The sequence below is a fragment of the Cavia porcellus genome, unplaced genomic scaffold (genome assembly GCF_034190915.1).
Source record: "Cavia porcellus strain 051 isolate PalLab524CR breed Dunkin Hartley unplaced genomic scaffold, mCavPor4.1 scaffold_15, whole genome shotgun sequence".
NCBI lineage: Eukaryota > Metazoa > Chordata > Mammalia > Rodentia > Caviidae > Cavia > Cavia porcellus.
In genome coordinates, this window is record NW_026947498.1 from 7,542,982 (window position 1) to 7,566,233 (window position 23,252).

Genomic DNA, 23,252 nt, shown 5'->3' on the forward strand with positions numbered 1-23,252 from the left:
GCAGAGGGCGCTGTGCGCTGTGACTGTGCTACGGCTGTGCCGGGCTGGGGCTGCGGACGCGGCACAGGGATTTTCTGTGGGGATTTTGAGACAGACGGCCGCGAGCTGAGCAGATTCCTCCAAGCACAGGACACTGTCAGGCAGACAGATTAGGTGGTGTCTGCTGCCTGCTGCCCCATGGGAGAGGACAGGGTCAAGCCACCTCTGCTGCTCCACTCCGTCCAGCCGTCACAGGCACTGTAAAGGTGGTGGGGCTCAGACGGCTCTCCCAGAACCAGTTCACGGGTGCATGCATGCAGGGGCAGTGTCCCGACAGCCACATCCAGCTGTGTGATTCGATGAAAACACATTGACTGGGGTTGCAGATAGAGCAGTGGCCACAGGTGTAACCAGCCAGGGACCAAACGGTGCGTGTCTCAGATCTGGTGCCTTCTGAGGCTCCCCCGCAAGCTCGCTCAGTCAGACCCCGTACAGTGGAGACTGAGGACCCCCCAGCGGCCCTGGGCCCAGCTCAGGGCCAGGAAGAGGGAGGAAAGCCCCCTCGGGTGTTTATCTGGCATTTGTCTTGATGGAGGTCACAGGCAGGGCCATACCCTGAATTCTCTACTAGTCCCCTGTTGTTGACTGTGCTGCTATCTCTCTCTCTCTCTCTCTCTCTCTCTCTCTCTCTCTCTCTCTCTCTCTGTGTGTGTGTGTGTGTGTGTGTGTGTGTGTGTGTGTGTGTATTTCGAAGCTCAGTAAAGCAATAAGCTAGTTAGGGTAACAACAGGATGTATATAGTGAGGGTGGGAACCACAGGAACAGCAGAGCCCAAGGACTTGCTCCAAGCTCTGTAGAGGGCTTCGGTCTCCTTCATCCTCCTAGTCATTTTATAAAGCTGTTTCTCCTCTCTGGACCTGAGGACACTGAGGTCCACGGAGGGTAATATTCTGAGCACTGCCCCGGGGACACGGAAGGTCGGGATGCGACCAGCAACTCTGCAGCAGGCTGGGGTCCCTTGGCCAGGCCCAGCTCCCGCACTGGACCCGGGTGTCCCCACCTGCTCATGGGCTGACCATGTGCACCAGCTGTTAGTCCTTCCTGTTTGTCCCCAGCACTGACGTCACTCACCACAGGCACTGCTTGTGTTACCCTATGTGTTTCTTTTTTGGGATCAGTGCATGTTCATAGAAGAAAAATTAAACATGAAGATAGGAAGCAGGGCTAAGGTCACCCACAGTTCTACTGTCCAGGAGTGGTGACTCAAGTGTGTAGGGAGCACTTAAATGCATGTGTGTTCATGCGTGTACACAGACCGGTACACATAGGCATTTTGTAACGTTTGGACTGTCACATGGTTTTACAGCTTGCTCTTCTCACTGGCATTATTTTTTTCTGGAAATGAGACCTTCAGTACAGGTCTTCCCACTTAGCTTCTCCCTCAGGCCTTTTGAGGTGGGGTCTCACTAAGTTGCTAATTTGCCCAGGCTGAGCTCAAACTTATACCCTTCCTGCCTCAGCCTCCCAAGACGCTGGATGTACCATCGTGTGTCCCCACACAATGCCTCACTCCACATTATTCTGAAGGTGACTTCTGTGAATGAACCATCGTGTGCAACACTACTTTGCTTGGCAAACTTTTTAACAGAAGTGTAGGAACAGAAAATTGCATGTATCATCTATGTGTGCCTGGACAGGTGTTGCAAGCACGAGTGGTGGGTGCAGACTGATGAGGGTCAGAACCCCAGCAGCTGCCTTGGACCTTTGTTAAATCGCTCTCTGCCCACCTTGTCTGCAAAGGCCACGCTCTCCTGCCAGCTTCTGCCATGTCCCCAGAGGCCATGGAGCTGGAGTCCCATCAGAGAGAGGTATCCATACCTGCCTTCCTGAGCTTCCGGCTGGGAGCTGAGCCACGACATGGCCCGCAGCTGTGGGTGGGCTGCTGACTGCAGGATGCTGCGATCTGGACAGGCGTGCAGCTCACTTTTCATTTTGCTTTAGTCCCACCGAGACTGTTTTCTGGTCAGGGCTGCTGCAAATGGCACGAGGCTCCAAGCATGTCCAGGCATGCTTTTGGTACCTGAGTGTCCACAACTGTGTGTGGCCTTCTGCATGTGCCTCTTTATCAGGGAGAGCAGGGGCACGGGACAGGCATGTGGTCAGTGTGGGATGAGCCTGCCTCAGTGTCCCGAGGCAGCATTTCCATCTAGCCCACTCCCAGGGGTGTGCATGAGAACTCACCGCCACCGATTTCCTGGCGCAGAGCCCCCCTTGGAGACAAGTCTCCAATTGTTTCCCAGTCCTCTGAGCGTTTGCAATTCTTGTTCTCATATGTGGCTCATAAGTGAAGATTCAAGTCAACCTTTGCCTATCTCAGATGACTTTCCTAGAAATTCCTACAAGGTTTCAGAATATTTTTAATATTTAGAAGTCTGAGACTATTTTTAACCCTCTGGATGCCCACCGAAGCTTCCTTCCTTGAGGAAGCAACAAGCTTTGTTCCATTTCAAGGGTTGGCACATTTGATCTATAAAGGGCTACATGATAAGTACGTTTGGTCTTGTCAGCCAGGGATGGTGTCACACACCTGTGATCCCTCTGGAAAGTTGAAGCAGGAAGGTCACTAGCTCAAGGCCAGCCTAGGCATCCTGTGACTTACTTGAAACCCTGTCTCAAAAAAAAGCAAGAAAGAGAGACAGAAAAATAGGAAGGGCTGGGGATGTGGCTCAGAGCAAAGGCCCTAGGTTTAGTCCTCGTACCAGAAAAATCAAAATAAAACAAAAAGAATGCCTTACATGTAACCATGGAGACCTGGTGTCTGCCATCGATTAACACTTGACTTTATAAAATGCTCCAGTTCTAGGAAATCTGCAGGTGTGAAAACAAACACAAGAGCTCTTGAGACAAAGCCACAACACGGGACTGATAACTACGGGTACAGCTCGGATGAACCCAGGAGCTCAGGTGAGTAGCAGACAGAGCAGGGGGAAGACCGTATGACAGTGCAGGCCGTCAGGCCGGGTGACCAGACACCAGCTATTATAACTCAGGCCCCGGTATAAAATCCAAGGAAGTAAGAGACCGAAAATTTAGGTGACAAAGGCTTTATTTCCAGGCCTGGCGACTAGTCTCCGGTAGCCAATTTGGAGACTGTGTCCCAGAGACTGAAGGGAGGACTTTAAAAAGAGGCTGGAGGAAAAGGGTGGGGGGGAGAAACAAAGAAACCTGCAGAGCCATCAAACTTGTTGACCCGAGTCTGGAATCTGTATTGCTGTCCACTTAGCTCTGACAATCTCGGGAGTTCCTGGTGTTTCTCAAATTACTCCCATCCTACAGACTGACATTATCTCGGAGTGGCACATCTGCAGCAATATTTGGGGAATAAAGTGGACAGTTAACTATCCCAGGACAGCTCGTTTTCGCTAGTGGGTGCGAAGGGGTCAAGAGTTACAAGAAGCTGAAACTTAAGTTTTACAAAGATCTGATATCTAACTCATTTGATGCATACAGAACAAAAGGAAAGCACCAATTGGGGTTTGGGCCATAGTATTTCCCGGTAATTTCTTTGAAGCTAAACAGTTCTTAAAATTTGGGGCAGGCTCATTTTATGACAGATCATCACTGGGTCGGGAAGAGGTCACCAGAAGCCCAAATTCTTTATGGCCTAGATAGATAGGTGAGGGGAGAGGGAGGCAATAAGGCGCCATACAGAACAGAAAACGGCGGTTATGTGTCAAGGTCAGGGTAAAGAGTTAAACTCCTACACAAATCTCTCTGCACACAAGCAGGTTACTTTAAACAAGTGTAAATTAGTGGGCCATCCTAGTTTTCTTTAGCTCTTTAGCAGAGAATAGAGGCACCTAACAGTGATTAACAACCCTTGTTAGCTTGTTTTAGCACAACTTCTGTAGTTTGTAGAGGGCAACAATGGTTAACATATCAATTAGGTGAGTTTCTTGCAATTCTTTACAGAGGAGAGTATTGCTCAACATATCAATTAGGTCACTTAACATATCAGTTAGGGAAAAAGGATTAAAAAACACATTTAGTAAACCACTTTTGCAGGTTTGCTATAATACACATATAACGAAGCTATTTTCTTAGAGTACAACACCAGCCTCCCAGGGAAGGTCACTTGGATCGGTGGGAATTATATTTTGGATCAATTTTAAAAGGAGAAATTCTAGAATCAGGAACACCTATGAGTAAGTTCACATTTTTAAAAAAAAACCAAGATTGTCTAAAGTTTAAAATAAAGTGAGGTGAAATCCCAGCTTTTGGGAGGCTGAGGCAGGAGGATAGCTGTGAGTTTGAGGTCAGCCTGGGCTACAAAGTGAGCTCACTAGGCAGCCTGAGCTGCATAGTGAGACCCTGTCTCAAAAAGACAGAGAGTTTGAGGCCAGCCTGAATTATACAGACACTGTCTCAAAACAGGGAAGGGGCTGGGGGTATAGCTCAGTGGAGCACTCCTGGGCTGTCGGGCCAGCTTGACTCCTGACCTGGACTCCAGGTGTGTGCACTGCCCCCTCCTGGCCCGTGTGGCAGGCAGTGGTCTCATCCTGTCCTGTTCCCAGCGCCTCCTGGAAGGTCTAGGGGACTCAGGCGTGTCTTTCTAATAGGCTAGGCACAGTCATCTTGGATTTCGCAGTTAACGTCTTATTTGGCTGTGATTTTTTTAAAAATTAAAAAAAGAAGAAAAAAGTTTCTCAGCTGGAAAAGGAGCTACACAGGAAAGGAAGACGATGCGGTGGTCCCAGCTCCCCAGGTGTCATCCTGAGACCCCACTGCGTCTATGCTGCATTCTCTGCTGCAGTCTGATGGGGAACTTTTCCCCTTTGTTTGAAACAGCAAGGTTTTCAGTAGATTTAAAAAGGAAAAGAACACAGCAAAGACGCCCCCTTCTTACCCCTCCAAAAAGCCAAGGGCATTGTGGGGGCATCTAATATGAAGGTGGCTTCCCTCCCAACCCACCAGGGATGTCCTAAAATAAAATATTTCAATAAGCAATAAAATAAGGTAGAAACTGGAAATTTTTTAAAAATAAGTTTCTGGGATTCTCCGATCCATGCATTTTCTTTAAAAGCTTCCGATCTGAAATGCCTGGCAGCCACTTTCTCCTTGAGCCTAACCTCCTGCAGACTCCAGCCGGGTTCAGGTAAATTGCACTTGGCGAGAAGTGGTCCCTGCTCACTGTGAGCAGGCCCTGGGAGGGTGGCAGCCTCTGCTGCTCCTCCTCTTCTGGGGTCACTCTGAGCAGGGTGACTGCAGCAGTAGGGTTTGAAGTCAGAGCCAGGGCAAAGGCCGCAGTCACTCCTTAGTGGTCCCACAGGAAAGCCAGCCCACAAGCTGCCTGCCCCAGCAAATTCCATAGGAAGCTTTTAGCCAATCAACTCTCAGAGAGGGCCGGAAGGGCCTGAAAGCCTTTTATTTTTGGTAAGACCGAGACCCTGTTATCAGTAGTCCTATTCTGATTTCACCCAGCGGCTTCTCGTATGCACTACAGATTGTGTGCGCCACATTTTAAACAAAACCCCACAGAGCGGTTACTGCCTCCTTTGATGACAGGACCACAATTCCTTGCAAAGTTTCTTGTGAACAGTTGTTCATTAGTATGCTAAGCAGTGAATCAATGATCTTTTTTGTGGTACTGGGAATTAAAGCCAGGGCCTCATGCATACCAGACAAATGCTTTACTACTGAGCTATATCATCAATCTTTCAGCAAGTATCTTTCTAAATTGCTTTTTCAGTATTGGAGACTGAACCCACAGGTGCTTTGCCACTGAGCTACATCCCAACCCTCCACCATTTAAAGAAAAAAAGTGCACAGGGTCTTGCTAAGCTGCTGTGGTGGAATTTGAACTTGTACCATCCTGGCCCAGTTTCCCTCAGTGCTAGGATTATAAACTGTACCACCACAGCCTATAATATAGATTAAGATCTATAATCTTAATCAAGTATCTTGACCAAATCACAGCTCAAACCTCTCCTTCCCCCCAGGTACCCTGTGTTCATTTCCCTGGTCAGCTAGTAAAGCTATGGATTCATCTTCACTTTGGATGAGACTGATATACCAAGAAAAGAATGAATTTTGCGTCAGTTTGCCCTATTTTTATTTCATTAAAAAAATGAAGTTCCAAAACTGTATCATCCCAAGGGGATTTTTTTTTAAAGCCTATTTCTGCTTGTGCTAGCTTTTGGTCACTGTGACAGAATATCTGAGACAAGTGACTTATAAAGCAGAAAGGTTTGTTTTAGCTCCTGATTTCAGAGGTCCCCATCCAAAACTGATAGACCTTATTGCTTGTGGGCCTGTGGCAAACAAAGTATCCATGCAGGGAAAGCAGTGTGGCAGAGCAGAGCCTCATCTTGCGAGCCAGAAAACAAGGAGAAGCAGGAGGGACAGGATCTCCATGGCCCCTTTGAGGCCACACCCCAGTGACCTAACTTCCTCTCTGCCCCTTAAAGATTCCACCACTTCCACAAAGCCGAGGACCAAGCCTTCGACACATGGGCCATTGGGGGACATTTTAGATCCACACTGCAGCAGTGACTGAGGATTCTCTCATAGCAGAGTTAGTATATAAAAGCAAATTATGAATCCTAGCTGGTAGGGTGGACATGGTCTTTATCACTCACTGCACTAAAGTCATTCTTCTTTTGCAGGCAACGCTACTTTGTCTCCCAGGTCCAGGGAACCGAATGTTCCAGCACAGCGGAGTAGCCCTCCTCAACAGGTAACCCAGATCCTTCTTTTTCTATTTAAGAATCCTTAGCATGTGCTAGGTGACTGTAAAACCCTGCGTGTTGTGTGTTCCGCTGGGAAGAAGGCCTCTGTTCCTGGCCTCCGTTCCTCACCTCCGTGTCAGTGGGCTGGGCTGGGGGAGTGTGGTTGGGACAGTGACCCTCTCTTGTCCCTGTGGCAGTGGCTCCAAGACCAAGGCTGATGGAGCATAAGTGTCTGGTGCAGGTTTGGGGAGGAGGTGGCTTGTCAGTGACCTGTCACCCAAGCCAGCAAAATCGTGAGCCCCCTATGCATTTGCCATTTGTTCTGCTGAGCCAGGTTCTCCCAGGACTTGAGCCAGCCGTGCTGTCCTCATTCCCAGCCCTCACTTGATGCCCGCCTGCCCTTGACCCTCAGGCACTGGGACTCAGGAAGGATGTGGGTGCTGGTCCTGAGAGGCACACAGATAAAGCGTGGCTTGCTGTTCAAGGGAGGTCTGTGCCCACGGGCTCGAGAGCCTGGACGATCCTACTTGGATTAGACTTTCTGGGGGGAAAGGAGGAGTCGCTGATAGTTTTGGATTATAGCCAGAGAAGTGGGGGTTGAAATGGGGGATGTCATAAGCCAGGTGGATTTGAGGAAAGAATAGGCATAGAATGTGGAGTGTGTAGGTTTTGAGGTGTCTTAGATGTCTACACAGGGAGACGTGCATGCAGCTGGATGCTCAGGTCCGCAGCTCTGGAGAAGTGTGGATTTTGGTTGTCAAGCACTGTGCAAATGGATATGACCGCAACCAGTCAACGAGGAACCTTGAGAACATACTGTGTTAATCTCTGCTATGGAGTATTCCCTGTTAGCACATATAAATGAACTAGAGCTAATAGGCAGAAATAAGAATTCTCATATCCAAAAATCATATTGGGTAAAACAAACATAAGCAGTACCCTTCTCTGATCTGCACAGATGCAACCTCAGAAGAGAAATATTACAAGGTGATTCTACATCAGGGTCTACAGTGAGCAGAGATGCTCCCTTTAGCCTGAGGGCCCTGAGGGAGAATGGGGAGCTGCAGGTGATGCTCCAGCAGGTGGCAGGTGGACCTGTCATTAGTGCTGACAGAGGTGGCCTGGTGGAAAGGTCTGTGAGTAGAAGGCATACAGAAGGTGAGGCTGGGGGACAGACGCTGGCCTCTGGTGTGAGTTCCTGCTTCTTTCTCAGCTGGCTGTCAGGACAGTGGAGAGGTAAATTCTTTCCATCAGGGGAGATCTCTTTAGCACCTCTATCTTTTGAAGGTTTTCCTCTGGAGCTGGGAGGGACAACTCTAGAAATGTGACAGGTTTCCTTTAGAAGCACAGGTGACTAAGAGGTGGCTATTGAAGAGGTGTGACAGTCACCCTGTGAGGGCTGCTGCTTGTCAAGGCCTGGGCCTGGTGCAGTCTCTACCACCTGGCACCAAACACAGACAAGCTGAGAACCTGATTCAGTCAGCTACTGTTACCCCAGACTTTCTGCAGGTTTCCACTATCCTAATCCGGACGTTTGACTGGGTGGAGACTCAAGGTAACTCTCATCAGATCACCCTTTTGAGACACAGCCGCTGAAGGACCAAAGGGCACCTAGGTGTGTCTGCAAAGAGCAGCGGATGGCATTGCTGAGCTCTCAGGGATCCTTCTGAATGCCTGCAGGGCCGTTTTGAAAACAGGGAGAGAAGTTTAAGAGATTTCCACAACCGAAACCTGGCACCAGCTGCATAATCCACTGGTGGAAGAGGAGCAATGGCCGTGGAGCTGCTAAGCCCTGTGATGGCAGCCCAGGCCGGAGTCCCACCTCAGTCACCTTCTCTGCCTGACACCTGCAACTTCTGGGAAGAGAGGTTTATTTGACACTGTAGAAGGGTCAGTCCATAGCTGGCTGGCTCCAAGATAGGGCAACATGACAGGTGCATCACAGAGGAGAATTGTTCCTGGCATGGCAGACAGGAAGCAGAGAGCAGGATCAAGGGAGGAGTGGGGGAGGGAGGTGGGCCTTCCCAGGCCCCACCTCAGGGATCCGCCTCCTCCAATCAGGCTCCACCCCCAGCATCACCTGTAGCTGTGAATTCACTGTCTCAGTTACTTTTTACTCATTGCTGAGACAAAATACCTGAAGCCCAAAGTTGGGAAAGGAAAGGTTTATTTCTTACAGTTTTTAGAGGTTTCAGTCCATACTCAGTTGGCTCCAAGACAAGGTGGCATGGTGGGCAGCAGTTCATGGTGGCTGCAAACAGCAAGGCCAAAACCAGCAAAAGAGAGCGAGACACGTCTTCTTCCTGCCATTACATTACATCCTGGCTCCACCCCCTAGGCCCATGTAGCGCTCACACCCCCAATCCAAGCACTAGACAATGAACCAATCACAAATGCACATTGCAAATGCATGAGGCCTGGGGGCCACCAACATAAACCATGACACTCACCTATGGACAAATCCATGGATGAGTACCAGACACCCATAACCCAAAGCCCCCAAAGCCCCACCCTTGAGCACATGAGGCTTCAGGCGACATCCAGATCTAAACCATGTCCTGTTCCCTGAATGTCTGCAAGACCTCAAGAGAGCTGTGTGTCTCTGCAGAGCCAAGCTCCTTAGGAAACAAAGCAGAACCCCAGAATGAGGGGTCATCATTGACTGGGCTGAAAGCTGAGGAAGGGCCATGGAGCAGCTAGGCAGGCCTGTCTATTTACAGCGAGGAAATTGAGGACAATCACAGGTCTGAGGAGGTCAGTCTGAGTTACCCCAAAAGGCACCTTCACAGGCAGGCGGTGTCTAGGTGGCTGTGTGGGGAGCCCTGCTGCAGAAGGTACTGTGGGTATCTGCCTACTGAGGGGCATTGGAGGAGCCAAGGACCCTAAGGTGCTTATTCCAAAGACCTCCTGTAGTCAGCTGGCCACTTGAGAGCTGCTGGAGTGACCAAGTCACAGCTTGCCAGCAGGTCAGGGGACACTTAGCACAGGGCTTCCTTCCTTTCAGAGCTTCCTGCAGCCTGCCTGGGCCATGTGGCCCAGTGGTTGCTGTACAGGGTGGGGACCCTGCTCAGAGCTCCTCAGGCTCTGGTAAGGACCCCATGGTCTTTGTGTTCTTCCCTCAGCCCTTCCTGATTCTGCAGGGCCTTGTTCCCTGGAGGCCCAGGAGAGGCAGCTCAGAGGGGTACTAAGCCCCTCTCGCTGGACCTTTCTGCCTCCTGTCTGAGTTTGGGATTGCTGGCCACAGGATTGCAGTTTGCAGAAAACCCTCCCTAAGCTCAGAGTGAACAGCCTGAGCCAGCCTGCAGCCAGCATGGTTCCAAGCCCCGGCACCACCACAGACTCCTTCTGTCCGTCCTAGGGGACACCGGGAGCTCCCGGGGATAGGGGTCAAATCCAAGGCCTTTCGAGCACTGAAACCACACCCCTGCTACTGAGCTGCACCCGTCACATCACTGCCCATGTCACAGCTCCCTGCTGGTCTGGCAGAGCTCTCAGCAGTGCAGCACCAGGGCACAAGGGCTCATTACAGGTGGACCAGAATGTCCAGAAGACAGGGTCAAAACTGGTATTTTCTCCACATTTCCTAGGTGATCTGCTTTGAGGAGGAAGTGTTTCCAGACAGGGGCATCATCTTCTCTAAGAAAGAATATTCTGAGTTCTAGGGGTTTTCTTACAACTGTGCATTTGGAATTGCTTGTGCCTCACACACCCAAAGCACTGAGCTTTCTGGAAAACATAGATTTGAGACACTTAGGGGACATTGTGCTGACCTCTCCACTGTCCACACAGTAGTGTACTTTGTAAAGTCTCCCATGCTTTATATGTGTGCAAGCATAGAATGCACAAAGAGGAAAGAAATACAGTTTTAGGCTACAGAGACCCCAGATCACGCATTAAGTGGTGTAAAAAATCTGAAGCAGAAAAGAGACTGATTTTCTTTTCTTTTTTTTTAATTTATTACTTTATTTATTAATATTAAGAAGAAAAGGTAAAACAAATTTTCACAACAAAATAATGAAAAAGTAACAATTGTTAATAAATTACGCAACATTATCTTTGTGAGAGATAATGAGAGACTGATTTTCACAATGGCTTATCTCCACTACAGAGGAGAAGTTTCCAATACAGTTACAGTTTTGATGCTGACATTGTTTTCAAGATAGGAGGTGAAACAGGGTTAGCTCAGCCTGCAGCAGCCGAGGCTTGCATTTGAATCATGGGCTTTCGCAGGCAAACAGTCTAAAACTCGCTTTGTCGGATTCCAAACACATCCAACGTGCCAGGCATGGTGGCACACACCTGGAATTCCAGCAATTGAAAAGCTGAGGCAAGAGAATCACCATGAGTTCGAGGCCAGCCTGCACTACATAGCAAGCCCCAGTCTCAAAACAAACAAACAAACTCCTGAATCCAACTTATGAACATTCTCCCTGAATGGACTCAGTAGTTAGGGCTTACTATACACAAAATTGGGAATTTTTACCAGAAGTTACAATCAGCTAATGGGAAAGGAGAGTTCGTATTTTAATATGTAGCCATGTGTCCTGATGAAACATTTGAAACACATAAACATCCTTCCCTCCCTTTCTGTGCCTTCACTCAGTCAACTTTGTGGTTGTTTTGGGAGATTCCGTCTCTGTTAGCTTTAGAAGGTGAGGTTATGAATGTCTCAAAACCTACCTGGAGACTCCCGACTCACCTTGGGTCCTGCTAGGAAACATGGAAATCAGCTAGAGGTGGATTCAGGCAGCAGCAGCCCCCGTGCACACCCCAGTGGTAGGACAGCGTGATGACTCCGCAGCCATCCACAGCAGAGTTCACAGCAGGAAGCTGGAAGAGAACCACCCTGGCTCAGTTCATTCCAGCTGGAGCCAGCTGGGTCTTCCCTCAGCCTCCCTCCAGTTCCACTGCAAGGCGAATCACTCGCCGGGCCCTTTACATCATGGGACGTGATAGGAGAGGCCACTGTGCCTTGGATTAGTCCTCGGGGCTGTCAGGAGGCCGGTGACATTTCTTAATAGGGCGACTGTGAGGCAGGCACAGGCCTCTGGGGAGCATCCCATGGGTTGTTTGGGGAATGTTTCTGAATGTGATGGCAGAGACGGATCCCTCCTGACAGCAGCCCAGCATCTCACCATCCAACGGGACACCAGGGGACCTGTTCTGAGGCAGTTCTTCGATCCTTCCATCTGCCCTTTTAGAGGGAATGCGTGGTATTTGCAGAAGCGTGGAAATAGTTTCTGTTTTCATAGAAACTCTCTGGTAAAACAAGTATAAGGTAATCAGCTCCATGATGCATGTATTCATTATGCACTGCAGGAGCGAGGGTTTAGTGTGAGTTTGATCCCTGGTACCAAAACCACACACACACACACACACACACACACACACACACACACAGAAAAAAAAAAAAAACTTTATGCACTGCAAACATATAGTAATAAAAAGATAAGGAAACAAGCACTTCCACAGGAGGACTGAAAGAGTAAACCAGGGAATCTGCACATCTGTGAATTGTCATATGAGAGAATTGTGGAGTCTTGGAATTGGATTGCTCTTTGGGTCCCGGACCTGGAAAACACCTAGGGCATGTGCTGTTGAAAATGACAGAGTAAAGGCAGGGCCTGTTTAACATGTTTTCCTCGCTGCACCCCACTTCTGTCCTCATTGATGAGAGAGGCTTCTTAGGGTGCCTTTCAAAGCGAATCCAAGCCATCAAAGTGTCCTTTCCCTTTGTTGCCAGGAACCGGAGAAGCAGCGGCCCACCCCCGGAAGCCGCCCACAGGTTTCCTTCAGCCTCGCCAGCCCTCAGAAGGTCAGGAACGTGACTCTGGTGTAGCAGACACGCGGGCTCCATTTCTCACTCCGCTGATGGCAGCCTCGCCCTTCCCTGTGCCAAGCCTGGGTGACAGCTCTGCCAACGTTCCCGATGGGTCAGGCCACGTCAGAACTGACACTGCCTCGCAATGCAGGAGTCACTTTTCCCAGACTCCATGTTGACTTTTAAGATGTGCCATGGTTTTAACGAATTCCTTAAAAGTAAAATCTGCTAATTTATCGTAATGGTGTTTCTCATCATCCAACACTCCTGTTGCTCATGCAATAAATGGTAGCTAAGCCTGTATTCTGCACTGGTTTGTAATATATTTTTACTTTCCTAAATGTATTAATTTAATATTTATGTATGCTTAATAGGTAGAATAACTGCATATTAGAGTCAAGTTAGCAGTAAAAATTGTGAACAATCAGAATTTCAAAGCTTACTGGCAAATTGGAGTTCAGTGGGTTAAAAATAAGATGTAATTTAGCACGAGGAGCACATTCCTAAATTTCTCATGGTCAGTATCTTTTTTTTTTTTTTCTTTTTGAGACAAAGTCTCACTATGCAGTACAGGTTGGCTTTGAGCTCACTTTGAGCTGGTCTTGAACTTGCAGTGATCCTCCTGCCTCAGCCTCCCAAGTGCTGGGATTACAAGCGTGCACCACCATGCCCGATTCCCAGTTGAGAGCTACAAGAAGATAAGTCATTTCCATCTGCTCCTGTAGCAGCACTGCCTCATCCCCTCAAATGAGCTTGGTGTGAGTTCTGCCTGGTATGGGAAGGAAGTTCACATTCTACAGACATCATTTTTAAAACCTGGAAAGGACAAGGCATCCTTCAATAAACAAAAATGAAAATCCCCAACATGTCCATAACTCTACTACCAGATGGTAGTTTAAAGTCATGGTGGTTAGAAATGAAGTATTTTCCAAGAAAGAAAACAGGGACTTCTGTGAGTAACGACCCCAACTACCTGTTTCTTACTTCTGCCCATGTGATCCATTTAAAGTCAATGGTATGCTGATACTGAGAATGAAATCTCTGCCTTTCCCAAATACAGTTGGTCTAGGTCCATTCAGTGATGTTCACCAACCACACACCCCCTCTCATGTAAGCCAAAAGCAGGGCATTACTTGCTGGAGTTCTGTACTGGTTGGCATGATTTCTGTGCTGGGTGATAGTTTGTGGCTGCTCTGAGCCCCTCATGCCCAACCACACTGTTGCTAAGGTGAATTTGACTTTTTAAATGTGTCAAGATTTTGGCAATTTCCTTGCAATTACAAAATAAAAGATGAAATTCATCCTGTTGTTTCTCATCCTTCATTACTCCTGCTTGCTAATCCAGTAAATGGCAGACAAGTCCTACATGACCATGATTTATTAAATACTTTTATGATCTTAAATCTCATGGAATCTCCTCCTGTGAACCAAGGACTAACTCAAAGGCTAATTCTTGAAACAAAACTGGATGGGTTTCTGTTCCAAATAGCCGCTGCCCATATAGTTCCATTCTGATTGGCTAGTTCTCATATAGTCCATCCTGATTGGTTAGTTCTCCTATAGTTCCATATGTTCCATTCTGATTGGTTAATGCCCATACAGTTCCATTCTGATTGGCTTTTGCTGCACAATTCCAGCGGGTTTTTATGAAGTATCCGTTCTGGTTGATCAGTGCCTATTATACAATGACTGTTCTGATTAGATGGTGTTCATGCCATTGAAAAAACTGTCTTCTGCAAAACTGGCCCCAGTGCCAAAAAGGCTGGGGACCCCGTCCCAGAGGACAACACCAAATAATTTTTGTAAGTTTCTCCAATTTCAGCCATGCTTGTTAAATCACTGGTCAAGCTGCAGGTATTGTTTCAGTGTCATTGCTGAGATCTAAATATAGTTTGTCCCTCTCTTCCATTTACTCTCCAAAGTCCCATGTTAATGGTTTCAGAATGTGGAAACTTAACCCTAATATGGTGTTCAGACATGGGTTTTTGACCGTGATTAGATGTTAGAGCAAAGGCCTCATGACCTCATCCTGGTGGCTATAGGAGGAGAAGGAGGCCAGAAGACACACACACTTCTGCTCTGCTATGGTACCAGGGACACCCTGGCCAGAGCCAGCACACTACTCTTTGGACTTCCAGCCTTCAAAACTGTGAGCTACATTAACCTGCTTTCTTTATAACGTAGGATCCCACAGGCATTTTGTTATTAGTAATAAAAAGCAGACTAATACAATCGCTATTTTGAATAGGTCCTTTTTGCTCTACTATAAGAGTTTCCCAAAGGAATTCCATGGCTCATTTTATTTCCTAAGAGGTAGATGTGTTATTTGAACAAAACTAAAAATACACCAGAGCCACATATGACTATTAAAATTGAAATTAAGCTAAATGAGGCCTCCATTTGCTCACTTGCACTGGCCACCTGTGCGGTGCTCCATTGTCACCTGTGACCAGTGGCTGCTGCAGCAGACAGGTCTGCATTGTTGCAGAAAGGTCTACACCAGTGCTGAGAACAGCCAGCTATGTGGTAATGGTTTAGATGTGTCACCGTGGGGCTCTTTCCTACAAACAGCAAGCTGTGCTTTCTTCAGCATTTGTCTACACTCAGCCAGTTTCTATTTCGGAATCCTGCAAACCCTAAGGTAGTGCTCAACTGAAAATGGGGTTTTGCTAAAGTGGTAAAACCCTCTCCTGCTTTGCAGTGCAGAGAGCTGCCACTTTCCCATCAGTTCCTGGTTTGAGGTGAATCTGTCGTGGCAGAACATTGTGGTCAAAGTTGTTTCATGACCAAGATAGATGAGGGTGTTCGCATGGCTGAGGAGTCTGCACAGGAATTTCAACAAATACCCCATAAAATCATGTGTCAAATTCCTGCCCAGGGAACCCATCCTTGCCCGTTGCTCCTGAGGGCCTTTGACCTTTCTTAGCCTACAGGATTCTAAGCCTGCCCCAAGTCAAGGCTCTTCCATGGTTCATTCAGAGCAGGACCCAAGTGACTGTGAAACCCTAAAGGTAGCTGAGAGCGTGGACAGAGGCACTTCCTTACTCAGTGTGGTCCTGACCTTGGAAAACTGCCATGGGCATTAAAGTGGGGGTGCGTGTCCCTGAGAGTTGGAGGACATGAAAGGTGGATGGCTGTTGTGGAGCACTGTAGAGATGCTACGTCAGTATCTGGACCCCAGCATTTAAATGCTTGTGATGCCTTTAGGGATGAACACACGCCTGTGTAAAGGCAGAAGATCCTGCCTTGGGACCTTTGAGAGAAAGGGGAAAGTTAGAGTTCTCTGGGTCAGTTCTGTGGCATCTTCGCTTGTGCCATCTCCTCCAGTGGCCTCCCCACCCTGCCTTCTCATCCAGGGCTACAACAGCACCCTGGTTGACCAGCAGCCTCCTTTACAGCCCCTCTGGTCTCTAATGGTACAGCCCTGGCTCCTCTGATCTCAGACACTGCTCAGAAGTCCCACCAGCCCCTGCCCCCTCTGGGGCTCCATCCTGCTTAGTCCTCAGGGGAGCTAAGGGGCCATGGTCTGTCTTCTAGAGCAGCTGCAGAACAGTTGGGGGCAGCTGGTCCTGACCACTAGGGGGACACCAGCCCTTGGCTCCCTAAGCTTGGGGACCCAGTGGCTGGCTCTGATTTCAGTACCAGTGGCAGGGGTGGCTGGAGACACCTATGACTGTCCACAATGTGATAAGCATGGGCCACAGAGAAGCAGCAGTCAAATGGTGACGGGGGCCTGAGAGACACAGGAACCAAGTGAGACCAGGCCAGGCGACTTTCCTGCTGTCAGCTTGGTACCTTCTCTGTGGCTCATCTCATCTTAGATTCCACTGGCGTGGTAAGTTAGAAGTGCAAAGTACCATCCCACAGCTACAAAGCCTGAACCAAAGCAGAAGTGCAGGCAGATTCCATCATGGTCATGCTGGGCTCAGCCATGGGGTGGAACGCTCACCATGTCTTCCTAGAATTGGTCTCACACAGACTATGGCCTCATGGGATATGCAACAAGATGCTTAGAGACAGTTGGGTGATGTGATGGCAACATGCAGTGTGGCTGCTCACCACACTCTGTCCCTAGGCTGTGCTGTGTGTGCGAAGACTCTCAGTCCAAGCTTACACCTTGGGAAGCATCTGCATTGATGGAAACCACTGAGTAGGATTTAAATGAACCACTTGGCTTTCTGTGTGTATCTGTGAGTCTGTCCCACGTCCCCTGTCTGGCAATGGGAGCTGATCCATAGTAAGCAAACCTCTGTGAATCACTGGTCCTGCCTGAGGCCTGTAGTGAGTGGCCTGTGATGCCAGAGATGCCTCAAAGGACAAGATGAGGCCACAGCTGAGGACGCCTGGCTCCAATTAACTGATAGAGCCTGCAGCTGCAGACGTTTCATTCCTGCTGTCTCTGTCCTGCCATGAGTGTCATGGAGATAAGACAGTTCTCCTAAACTACTTTACTACATGGAGAAGTCTTTGAAGTGACTCTCTAAGTCCTGCTCAGTTCCCATTCTTTCCTCAGAATCCCCTCTCTTTGCTTGAAAACCTAACAAATATGAGCCACCTAGAGAAGCCCTTTGTCTCAGCCCCCAGAGTTGTGAGATCTGCTGGAGGGTTTTAGCTCCTCCTAGAGCTAAAATCATACTACCTGTCTTCTTTATTTAAACTTTCATCGTATACTCATATGAGAGATTGGGGGGCTTAGCCAGGTCCCCAATACTATACACCCTTCCTCTTTCATGTGTCCCCCAAACAGAAGGTCCAGTGAGATTTCCCCTCACACCATCACTGTTTTTCTCTCTGAATGTCGCCTGTCTGAGAAAGAAGAGCCTTTAGGAAGAGAGTACATAGTGGCCCGTACTCTAGACATAGCCCTCTCTCTGTTATTCCCTAGCTCCAGTATGAGCAGCAGTGTGGGATAGACAGGGACAAGGGGTTTCCCCCTGGAGAAATAGAAAAGTTCCTCCAAACTGGGCGAAACATGCCTACACCTACGACAAGAGGCAGGGCTGGACGTGGAGGATTAGCGCTGCCACCTATACTTGCAAGCTGTGATGCTGCCTGCCGGCTCACAGATGCCCGGTGCATGCAGAAAGCAACATTCCAGTGAGTTTGGTGGGCAGAGCAGCAGGGGCATAACCGAGGAGGCGGGGGATACAGCTGCATGGCCTGCTGGGGGTTGTAGCCATGTATGTTTCATCATGTCTCAATTGACCAATCATAACTGTGTGGTCATAGGTAGTGAGGAGGGAACCTCACTGGTCTCAGGAATGAGGGCCAGGAGGAATCATCTAGAAGGTATGTTACAGAGTGGGCAATGTACCCAAGAACAACATTGCGTAGAAGCCAGTATCACTGAGGGTCTGTTGTAAGTGCAGAGCCAGAGAACGGAGAGGGCAGAGGGTCCTGGCATCATGGTACAGGGGTTGGCAAAGTATGGAGGCAAACACTGCAGGAGATGAGATGGTATAGCAGGCACCTGGGGCTCTTCCCTGCCCTGCTTTTTTCTTTGTTTTGTTGCAAAGCTCACTGCAGTTCACAAGGAGGAGAAATCTGCCCAAGTGACATTGGCCAAACATCTTTGCAGGACATAAGGAGCCATGAAAGTTTCACAGGAGACATACTGGAACCATCCCTCCATTGTCTCTAAGAGGGCAGCTGAACCCCAACTTAATCTACTGAAACAGTGCATTACCTAGACCCGGTCATGGCGTTTGCAGGTGGGGGACAGCTGTGGCAGTGCATCCTGGGCCCTGGCTGCCCTCTAGGGGAGGCTATGAGGTGCTTCAGACAGATGGTGCTTGATGTGCTCCAAGGGTGGCATCCACAGGGCCTGCAGTCCCAGGACATCTTGTTGGGGCTGATGGAGATGTTCAAGTGGGACTTTGGGCTGGGTTCCAGGAACCTTGGCAGGCTGAGTTTGGCCCTGTTCTGTGGCACAGTGCACTACTGTGCACCAGAAATATTCTGGGGCGAGGAATGCAAGGGCCCTGCAGTGGACATCAGCGGCCTGCAGTTGTCCTGCACACCATGTTCACAGAGGCCCTCCCATCTGGTGCAGATGCCATTCTAGAGCTGCAGGCGGATCCTGGCCAGAAACCTTCCCACTCACCTTTCCCAGGATGTGTGAAGCTTCCTTGACCAGATTCTCACACTGGGTCCCAGGCAGACGCCCGTGCTTGAAGCATTCCTCAGTCCTCTGCCTGAGCTGCTTCCAGAACAGCTGAACCCAATCATCATGGAAGCCATGCTTCTCATGGGATATGATGCTCAAGAAGTGAAGAAATCCCAGCGAATAAGAAAATTCAAGGCACAAACCATGCAGGGACAAGGAGAGAAATCAGACTGCCTTCCCTGTGAGTAGGCAGAAATCATACTGGTTCTGGGAGGAGCTCATCAAGAAGCCAGTTCACCCTTCCTGTGAGCCAACTGGTGTGCAGGCTGAGAATTAAGAACTATACCCCCACCACAGATAAGCAATCGACTGGTTCAGAGGACAGGCTGAGATGATAGTAACTGAGGTACAACAGCAACCAAATGCTTGTATTGTTTGATTGACTTTGCAGGCCTAGTCTTAGGAGGATAACAGTACGCAATATTGCAAATATGGGGGATTTCCTTCTGTCTTGTTTTTGAAATCCAATATTGTTCTCACTGATTTGTTTTGTTTTATTCAATGTTCTGTTTTGATTGGTTTTATTCTGTTTTGTTTTATTTGATTTTACTATATCTGATGGAATAAACTATTGTGAAGATGACAAATTATGGTAGCCACTGTTGATTTCCTATTATTCTGCTTCAAAGTTCTGTACTACTTTCACTGCCTTGTTTTGATTGGCTTTACTCTGTTTTGTTTTGTTGGGTTTTATTCTCTTTAAAATAAAAAAGGAAACGAACAGAAAATTTGACCATGGGTGGCTGAATACGTCATGTTCCAGTCCAGAGCACTTGAATAACAGGCTACGCTGTCTGCGTGAAACTCACCTATCCAGGAGTGCTGGCTTCCCAGTCCCCTGCAGATCGTGACTCCTTGCTCTCATCCCAAAGAAAGGGGCCAGCAAGCCTGCCCTAACTGTGTTCTTGTCATATCCAGGGAAGACAAGTGGCCAGAGTGGGAGGAAGGAAATAGGCTGCCCTGCATATCTGGAGTCTGTGTAAATATTTAGCTTTTCTCCTTTTCCTAGTATCAATGCCTAATTAAGAGCTATAAGCTCTGTTTTTTTATTTTTGGTTGTTTTTTAGTGGAAATCCCTGGAAAAAGTAGTCTGGCCTGTTGTGAATCAGTGACTTCATAACCCACCTTTCAATGTCCTTCTTGCACAAAGCTACTTCCATCAGTGAACCACATTTTCAGGGCCAGCTTGCAGAGGTCTTAGAAACCAATCACTTGGAAATCAGTTAAATCAGTCACCTCTGAGCCTGTAGGCATCAATGAGGCAGGATGAAGAATAGTGTAGTCTTTTTGGCAACTCCAGGGATATCTAGAAACATGGCCTGATGCTTGGTGAGCTGTTCCCCTGCCAACCACAAGTAACCTTTGTCTAAAGGATAGCCATGGCCTGATTGGGAAGGGTAGTTTTCCCCCCAAAGTTAGTTTCATAGCTTCTTCTGTTAGCATAGCTGTAGCAGCTTTTGCCTTCCAGGGTGGCCATCCAGCAGCCACAAGTTGTATCCCAGTTTTTGGTTCAAGACACACTGTTTATTCCCCTCTTTTCTGATATGTAGAGATAGAAGGATTTTCTTAAGTCAGATGTTCCTAGTATGGAGCCTGGCACTCTTGAAAGCTATTGCCAGTCACTTTTGTCCTTTCTAGGAGCACAGACTCAGGACCTTTGGCAGCTTCATTAGTAATTTAGGTCTGGCAGAAGCCAGAAATTCCCAGGAAGGACTATAGATGTTATTTGGTGGTCGGGAGCCCAAGATAACAGACAATCTGGATCCAGTTCTTAGATAGCAGCATTTCCCAGGTATAACAATGTATCCCAAGTATTGGGCTTTTCTGGAGGGATATCTGAGCCATTTCCTTGGAGAATTTATATCCCTTCTTAGGTAGAAAATTGAGGGCTAGACAGCACTCTGATTGGATAACTCTCAAGTTGAGCTGCAGATTAAAATACCATTTATATATCAAGGGACAGTTTAAGCTCTAGATTCCTTGAGTTTTTTTCTGGTGCCTAAGCAAAAAGGTGAGAACTAACTCTAAATCCCTCTGGGAGAAATGTACAAGAGTATTGTTTTTACTTTGAAATGGGATTTCCCATTTACATGCAAACAAGTACTGGGTATATGGATTGTGAGGAACAGAAGGTTGGATCTCTTGAAACACAGTAATTAAATAGGAGGTCAACAAGCAAATGAGCAAAGCAGAAAACACAGGAACCACTGGACTGGGGTAGCTCTAATAACCTGGGTTCCTAGGTAACTACAGCCAAGCCTAAATTGTGTAACATTACTCTGTATTAATATTCTGACAAGGGTGTCAATTTGACCCTGGAGTGTGTCCAGTGCCACCTTAGACACATCAAATTTTGGTCATTTTGTTCAGCTAATGTAGAATAAGGAGGAGGGCCTTACTGGTTGCTTCTATTTTCTCAAGGCAACTGACCATAAGACTACAGCAAAAGTCACAGCTAGCAGGAAGACTGCAGTAAAAATCAAGTTTGGAAAGTACACATGAAAGCTGAAATGGAACAAGGACTGGGGTAAGCAGTCTGCAAAGGCACAAAGTCAAGGGGGAGTGGTGCATTCAGGTGTGGAGCAACCCTGCAAAAGACGCTGTCAAACTTCAGCCATGTGTAGATGGGTCCGCATCCGAAGTGATCAGAGCAGGGCTTCAGATGTGTTGTCTCTTCAGAGTAAGCTTCGAAGAAGGTCTGGTGCAGGTAAACTCCAGCAATCATCTGGATGGGGGCTTTTAACTCTGGAGTGGTGGATTTAAGGTTGAATTTCTGAAACCTTAAGGGCTATAAGGGGCAGTTAGTATGACCATATGTGGTCCCTTCGAGTTAGGCTGTAGGGGTTTCTCTTTTAATCTTTTACCCATATGTCACCTGGGTTGTATGTGAGTGCAGGGATACATACCTATAGGTATAGCTGGTATTTTAGCTAAATTTTTATGGGGCTGATTACAAGATGTTCCTGTAGGGTTTGTTCTTATTCTCTTAACTTGTCCAGAGCTTTGTGGGCCTGTTTGCTATATATGGTTTCTATTTAATTGTTAGTAATTTTTGTCAGTTTTGAGTTATCCTGACATAAATGCAGGCCCATTGTCACTGCCAATGGTCAAGGGTAGGCCCATATTTAAGGACAATTTCTCACAGCAGGACCTTACAAACTTCTGTGCAGGTTAGGGAATGCGTTGGGCCAGCCTAAGTAGGTGCATATAAGCACCAATAGATATCTGCAGGCTTTATATATCTTTACTTCAGTGAAATCTATTTGTATATATTAAAGGGTGAGTTTCAGTGGATTGGACCCCTAGAGGGAGATGGAGCAGAGGCTTCTGGCCTGAATTATACTCAGTGCAGTTTTGACATTGTCAGAAGACAGTGGACTAGATGCTGGCCAGGTAATAGTAGCTATCTAGGAGCTCTTTCATGGCTGTTTTTCCTTCACAGATTAGATCATGGTACTTTTGAACCCAGGCATAGGCCACCTTTGTTGGATGACAGTTTGTCCTGCAGGGTGTTTTTGTCCCAGGGTTCTCTTTTAGCAGTTGCTTCATCACTTTGGTGGGTTTTCAGAAAGCAGCAAGAAACAGAACTTTTCATTTTCAGACCAATCAAAGGCCCACAGTTCAGTTCACTCGGTAGGCCATCCCAGCAGGACAGCTTCCACCTTTGTCCAAGGTGACCCAGCATATCTGCCCTTGGACTCCATTCCTAATAGAGCCGCTTCATCCGTAAACAGGGTGTCCTCAGCATCGGTCAGGGGTCTGCCTTTAAATCTGGTTGGCTCAACAACAGCTCATCAATTAGTACCAGGCAGTCATCATCTGGTGGGTGCAGCTTGGGGGACAAGTAGGTGGCAGAACTGAGTGACTTTCTTGCCACAAAAGTCAGGTGAGGACTTTTGCACAAGTCCTTGGTCCTGGGTGACCAGACTGTGGGAGAGAAGACAATGTCCATGGTTATTCAGGAGGTCCAGTCCAGCAGGTAGCACCTGGACTGTTAGCTTGTTGGTTTTCTTGGTCAGAAAAACAGTGGCTGCTAGAGTGGGGAGGGAAGGGGCACAGCCCCTCATGACTGGATCCCAGTGTTTGCACGGTGGGCCACCGGGCGCTCCCTGGGGCTGATAGTCTGTGTAAGTGTAATTTCAAGCCACATGTCGTCATTTATCAACCAACAAGCTGAATTCCAGTGACATCTGGACTTCTCAAAGTTAGAGCTGTGGAAAGGGCCTTTTAATGTCACTGAAGACTCTTTCTTGTTCTAAGTTCCAATTAAAAGTGTCAGAGTCTTTTCTAGGCAAGACATTATAAGGTTCCTTGCTTTTCATAAGCCCAGTGATCCAGATTCTGTAGAAGCCAAGCAACATTGTAGAGTATTTTTTTTTTTCTTGTGGTTGGGACTGGGAAGGAGCAGATGACCTCTATTTTTGGTCTAAGGGCACGGTGTTCCTGATTTAAGTCAAATCCCAGATATCCGACTTTTTATATTCTGATTTGTGTCTTTTCTTCAAGATATCTTACATTCAGCTTCTGTCAAATATCGCAGTAGAGCTTTTGTGTCTTC

General features: G+C 47.8%; 1 protein-coding gene across 2 annotated transcripts in view; it reads left to right on the plus strand.

Moving 5' to 3' along the window:
* The window catches only part of Igsf5 (immunoglobulin superfamily member 5), a 35,349-nt gene extending 21,520 nt beyond the window's left edge, over window positions 1–13,829 (plus strand). Inside the window, exons 7-9 of one of the 2 annotated variants that reach the window (XM_013146101.3) lie at window positions 2,837–2,943; window positions 6,645–6,715; window positions 12,451–13,829. In XM_013146101.3, the coding sequence (XP_013001555.1) occupies window positions 2,837–2,943; window positions 6,645–6,715; window positions 12,451–12,546 (274 nt within the window). In that variant the 3' untranslated portion in view covers window positions 12,547–13,829. Of the gene's footprint in view, window positions 1–2,836; window positions 2,944–6,644; window positions 6,716–12,450 lie in introns of those variants that run through there. The other variant, XM_063224534.1, reaches the window with a different exon arrangement.
* The last annotated feature ends 9,423 nt before the right edge of the window (window positions 13,830–23,252 follow it).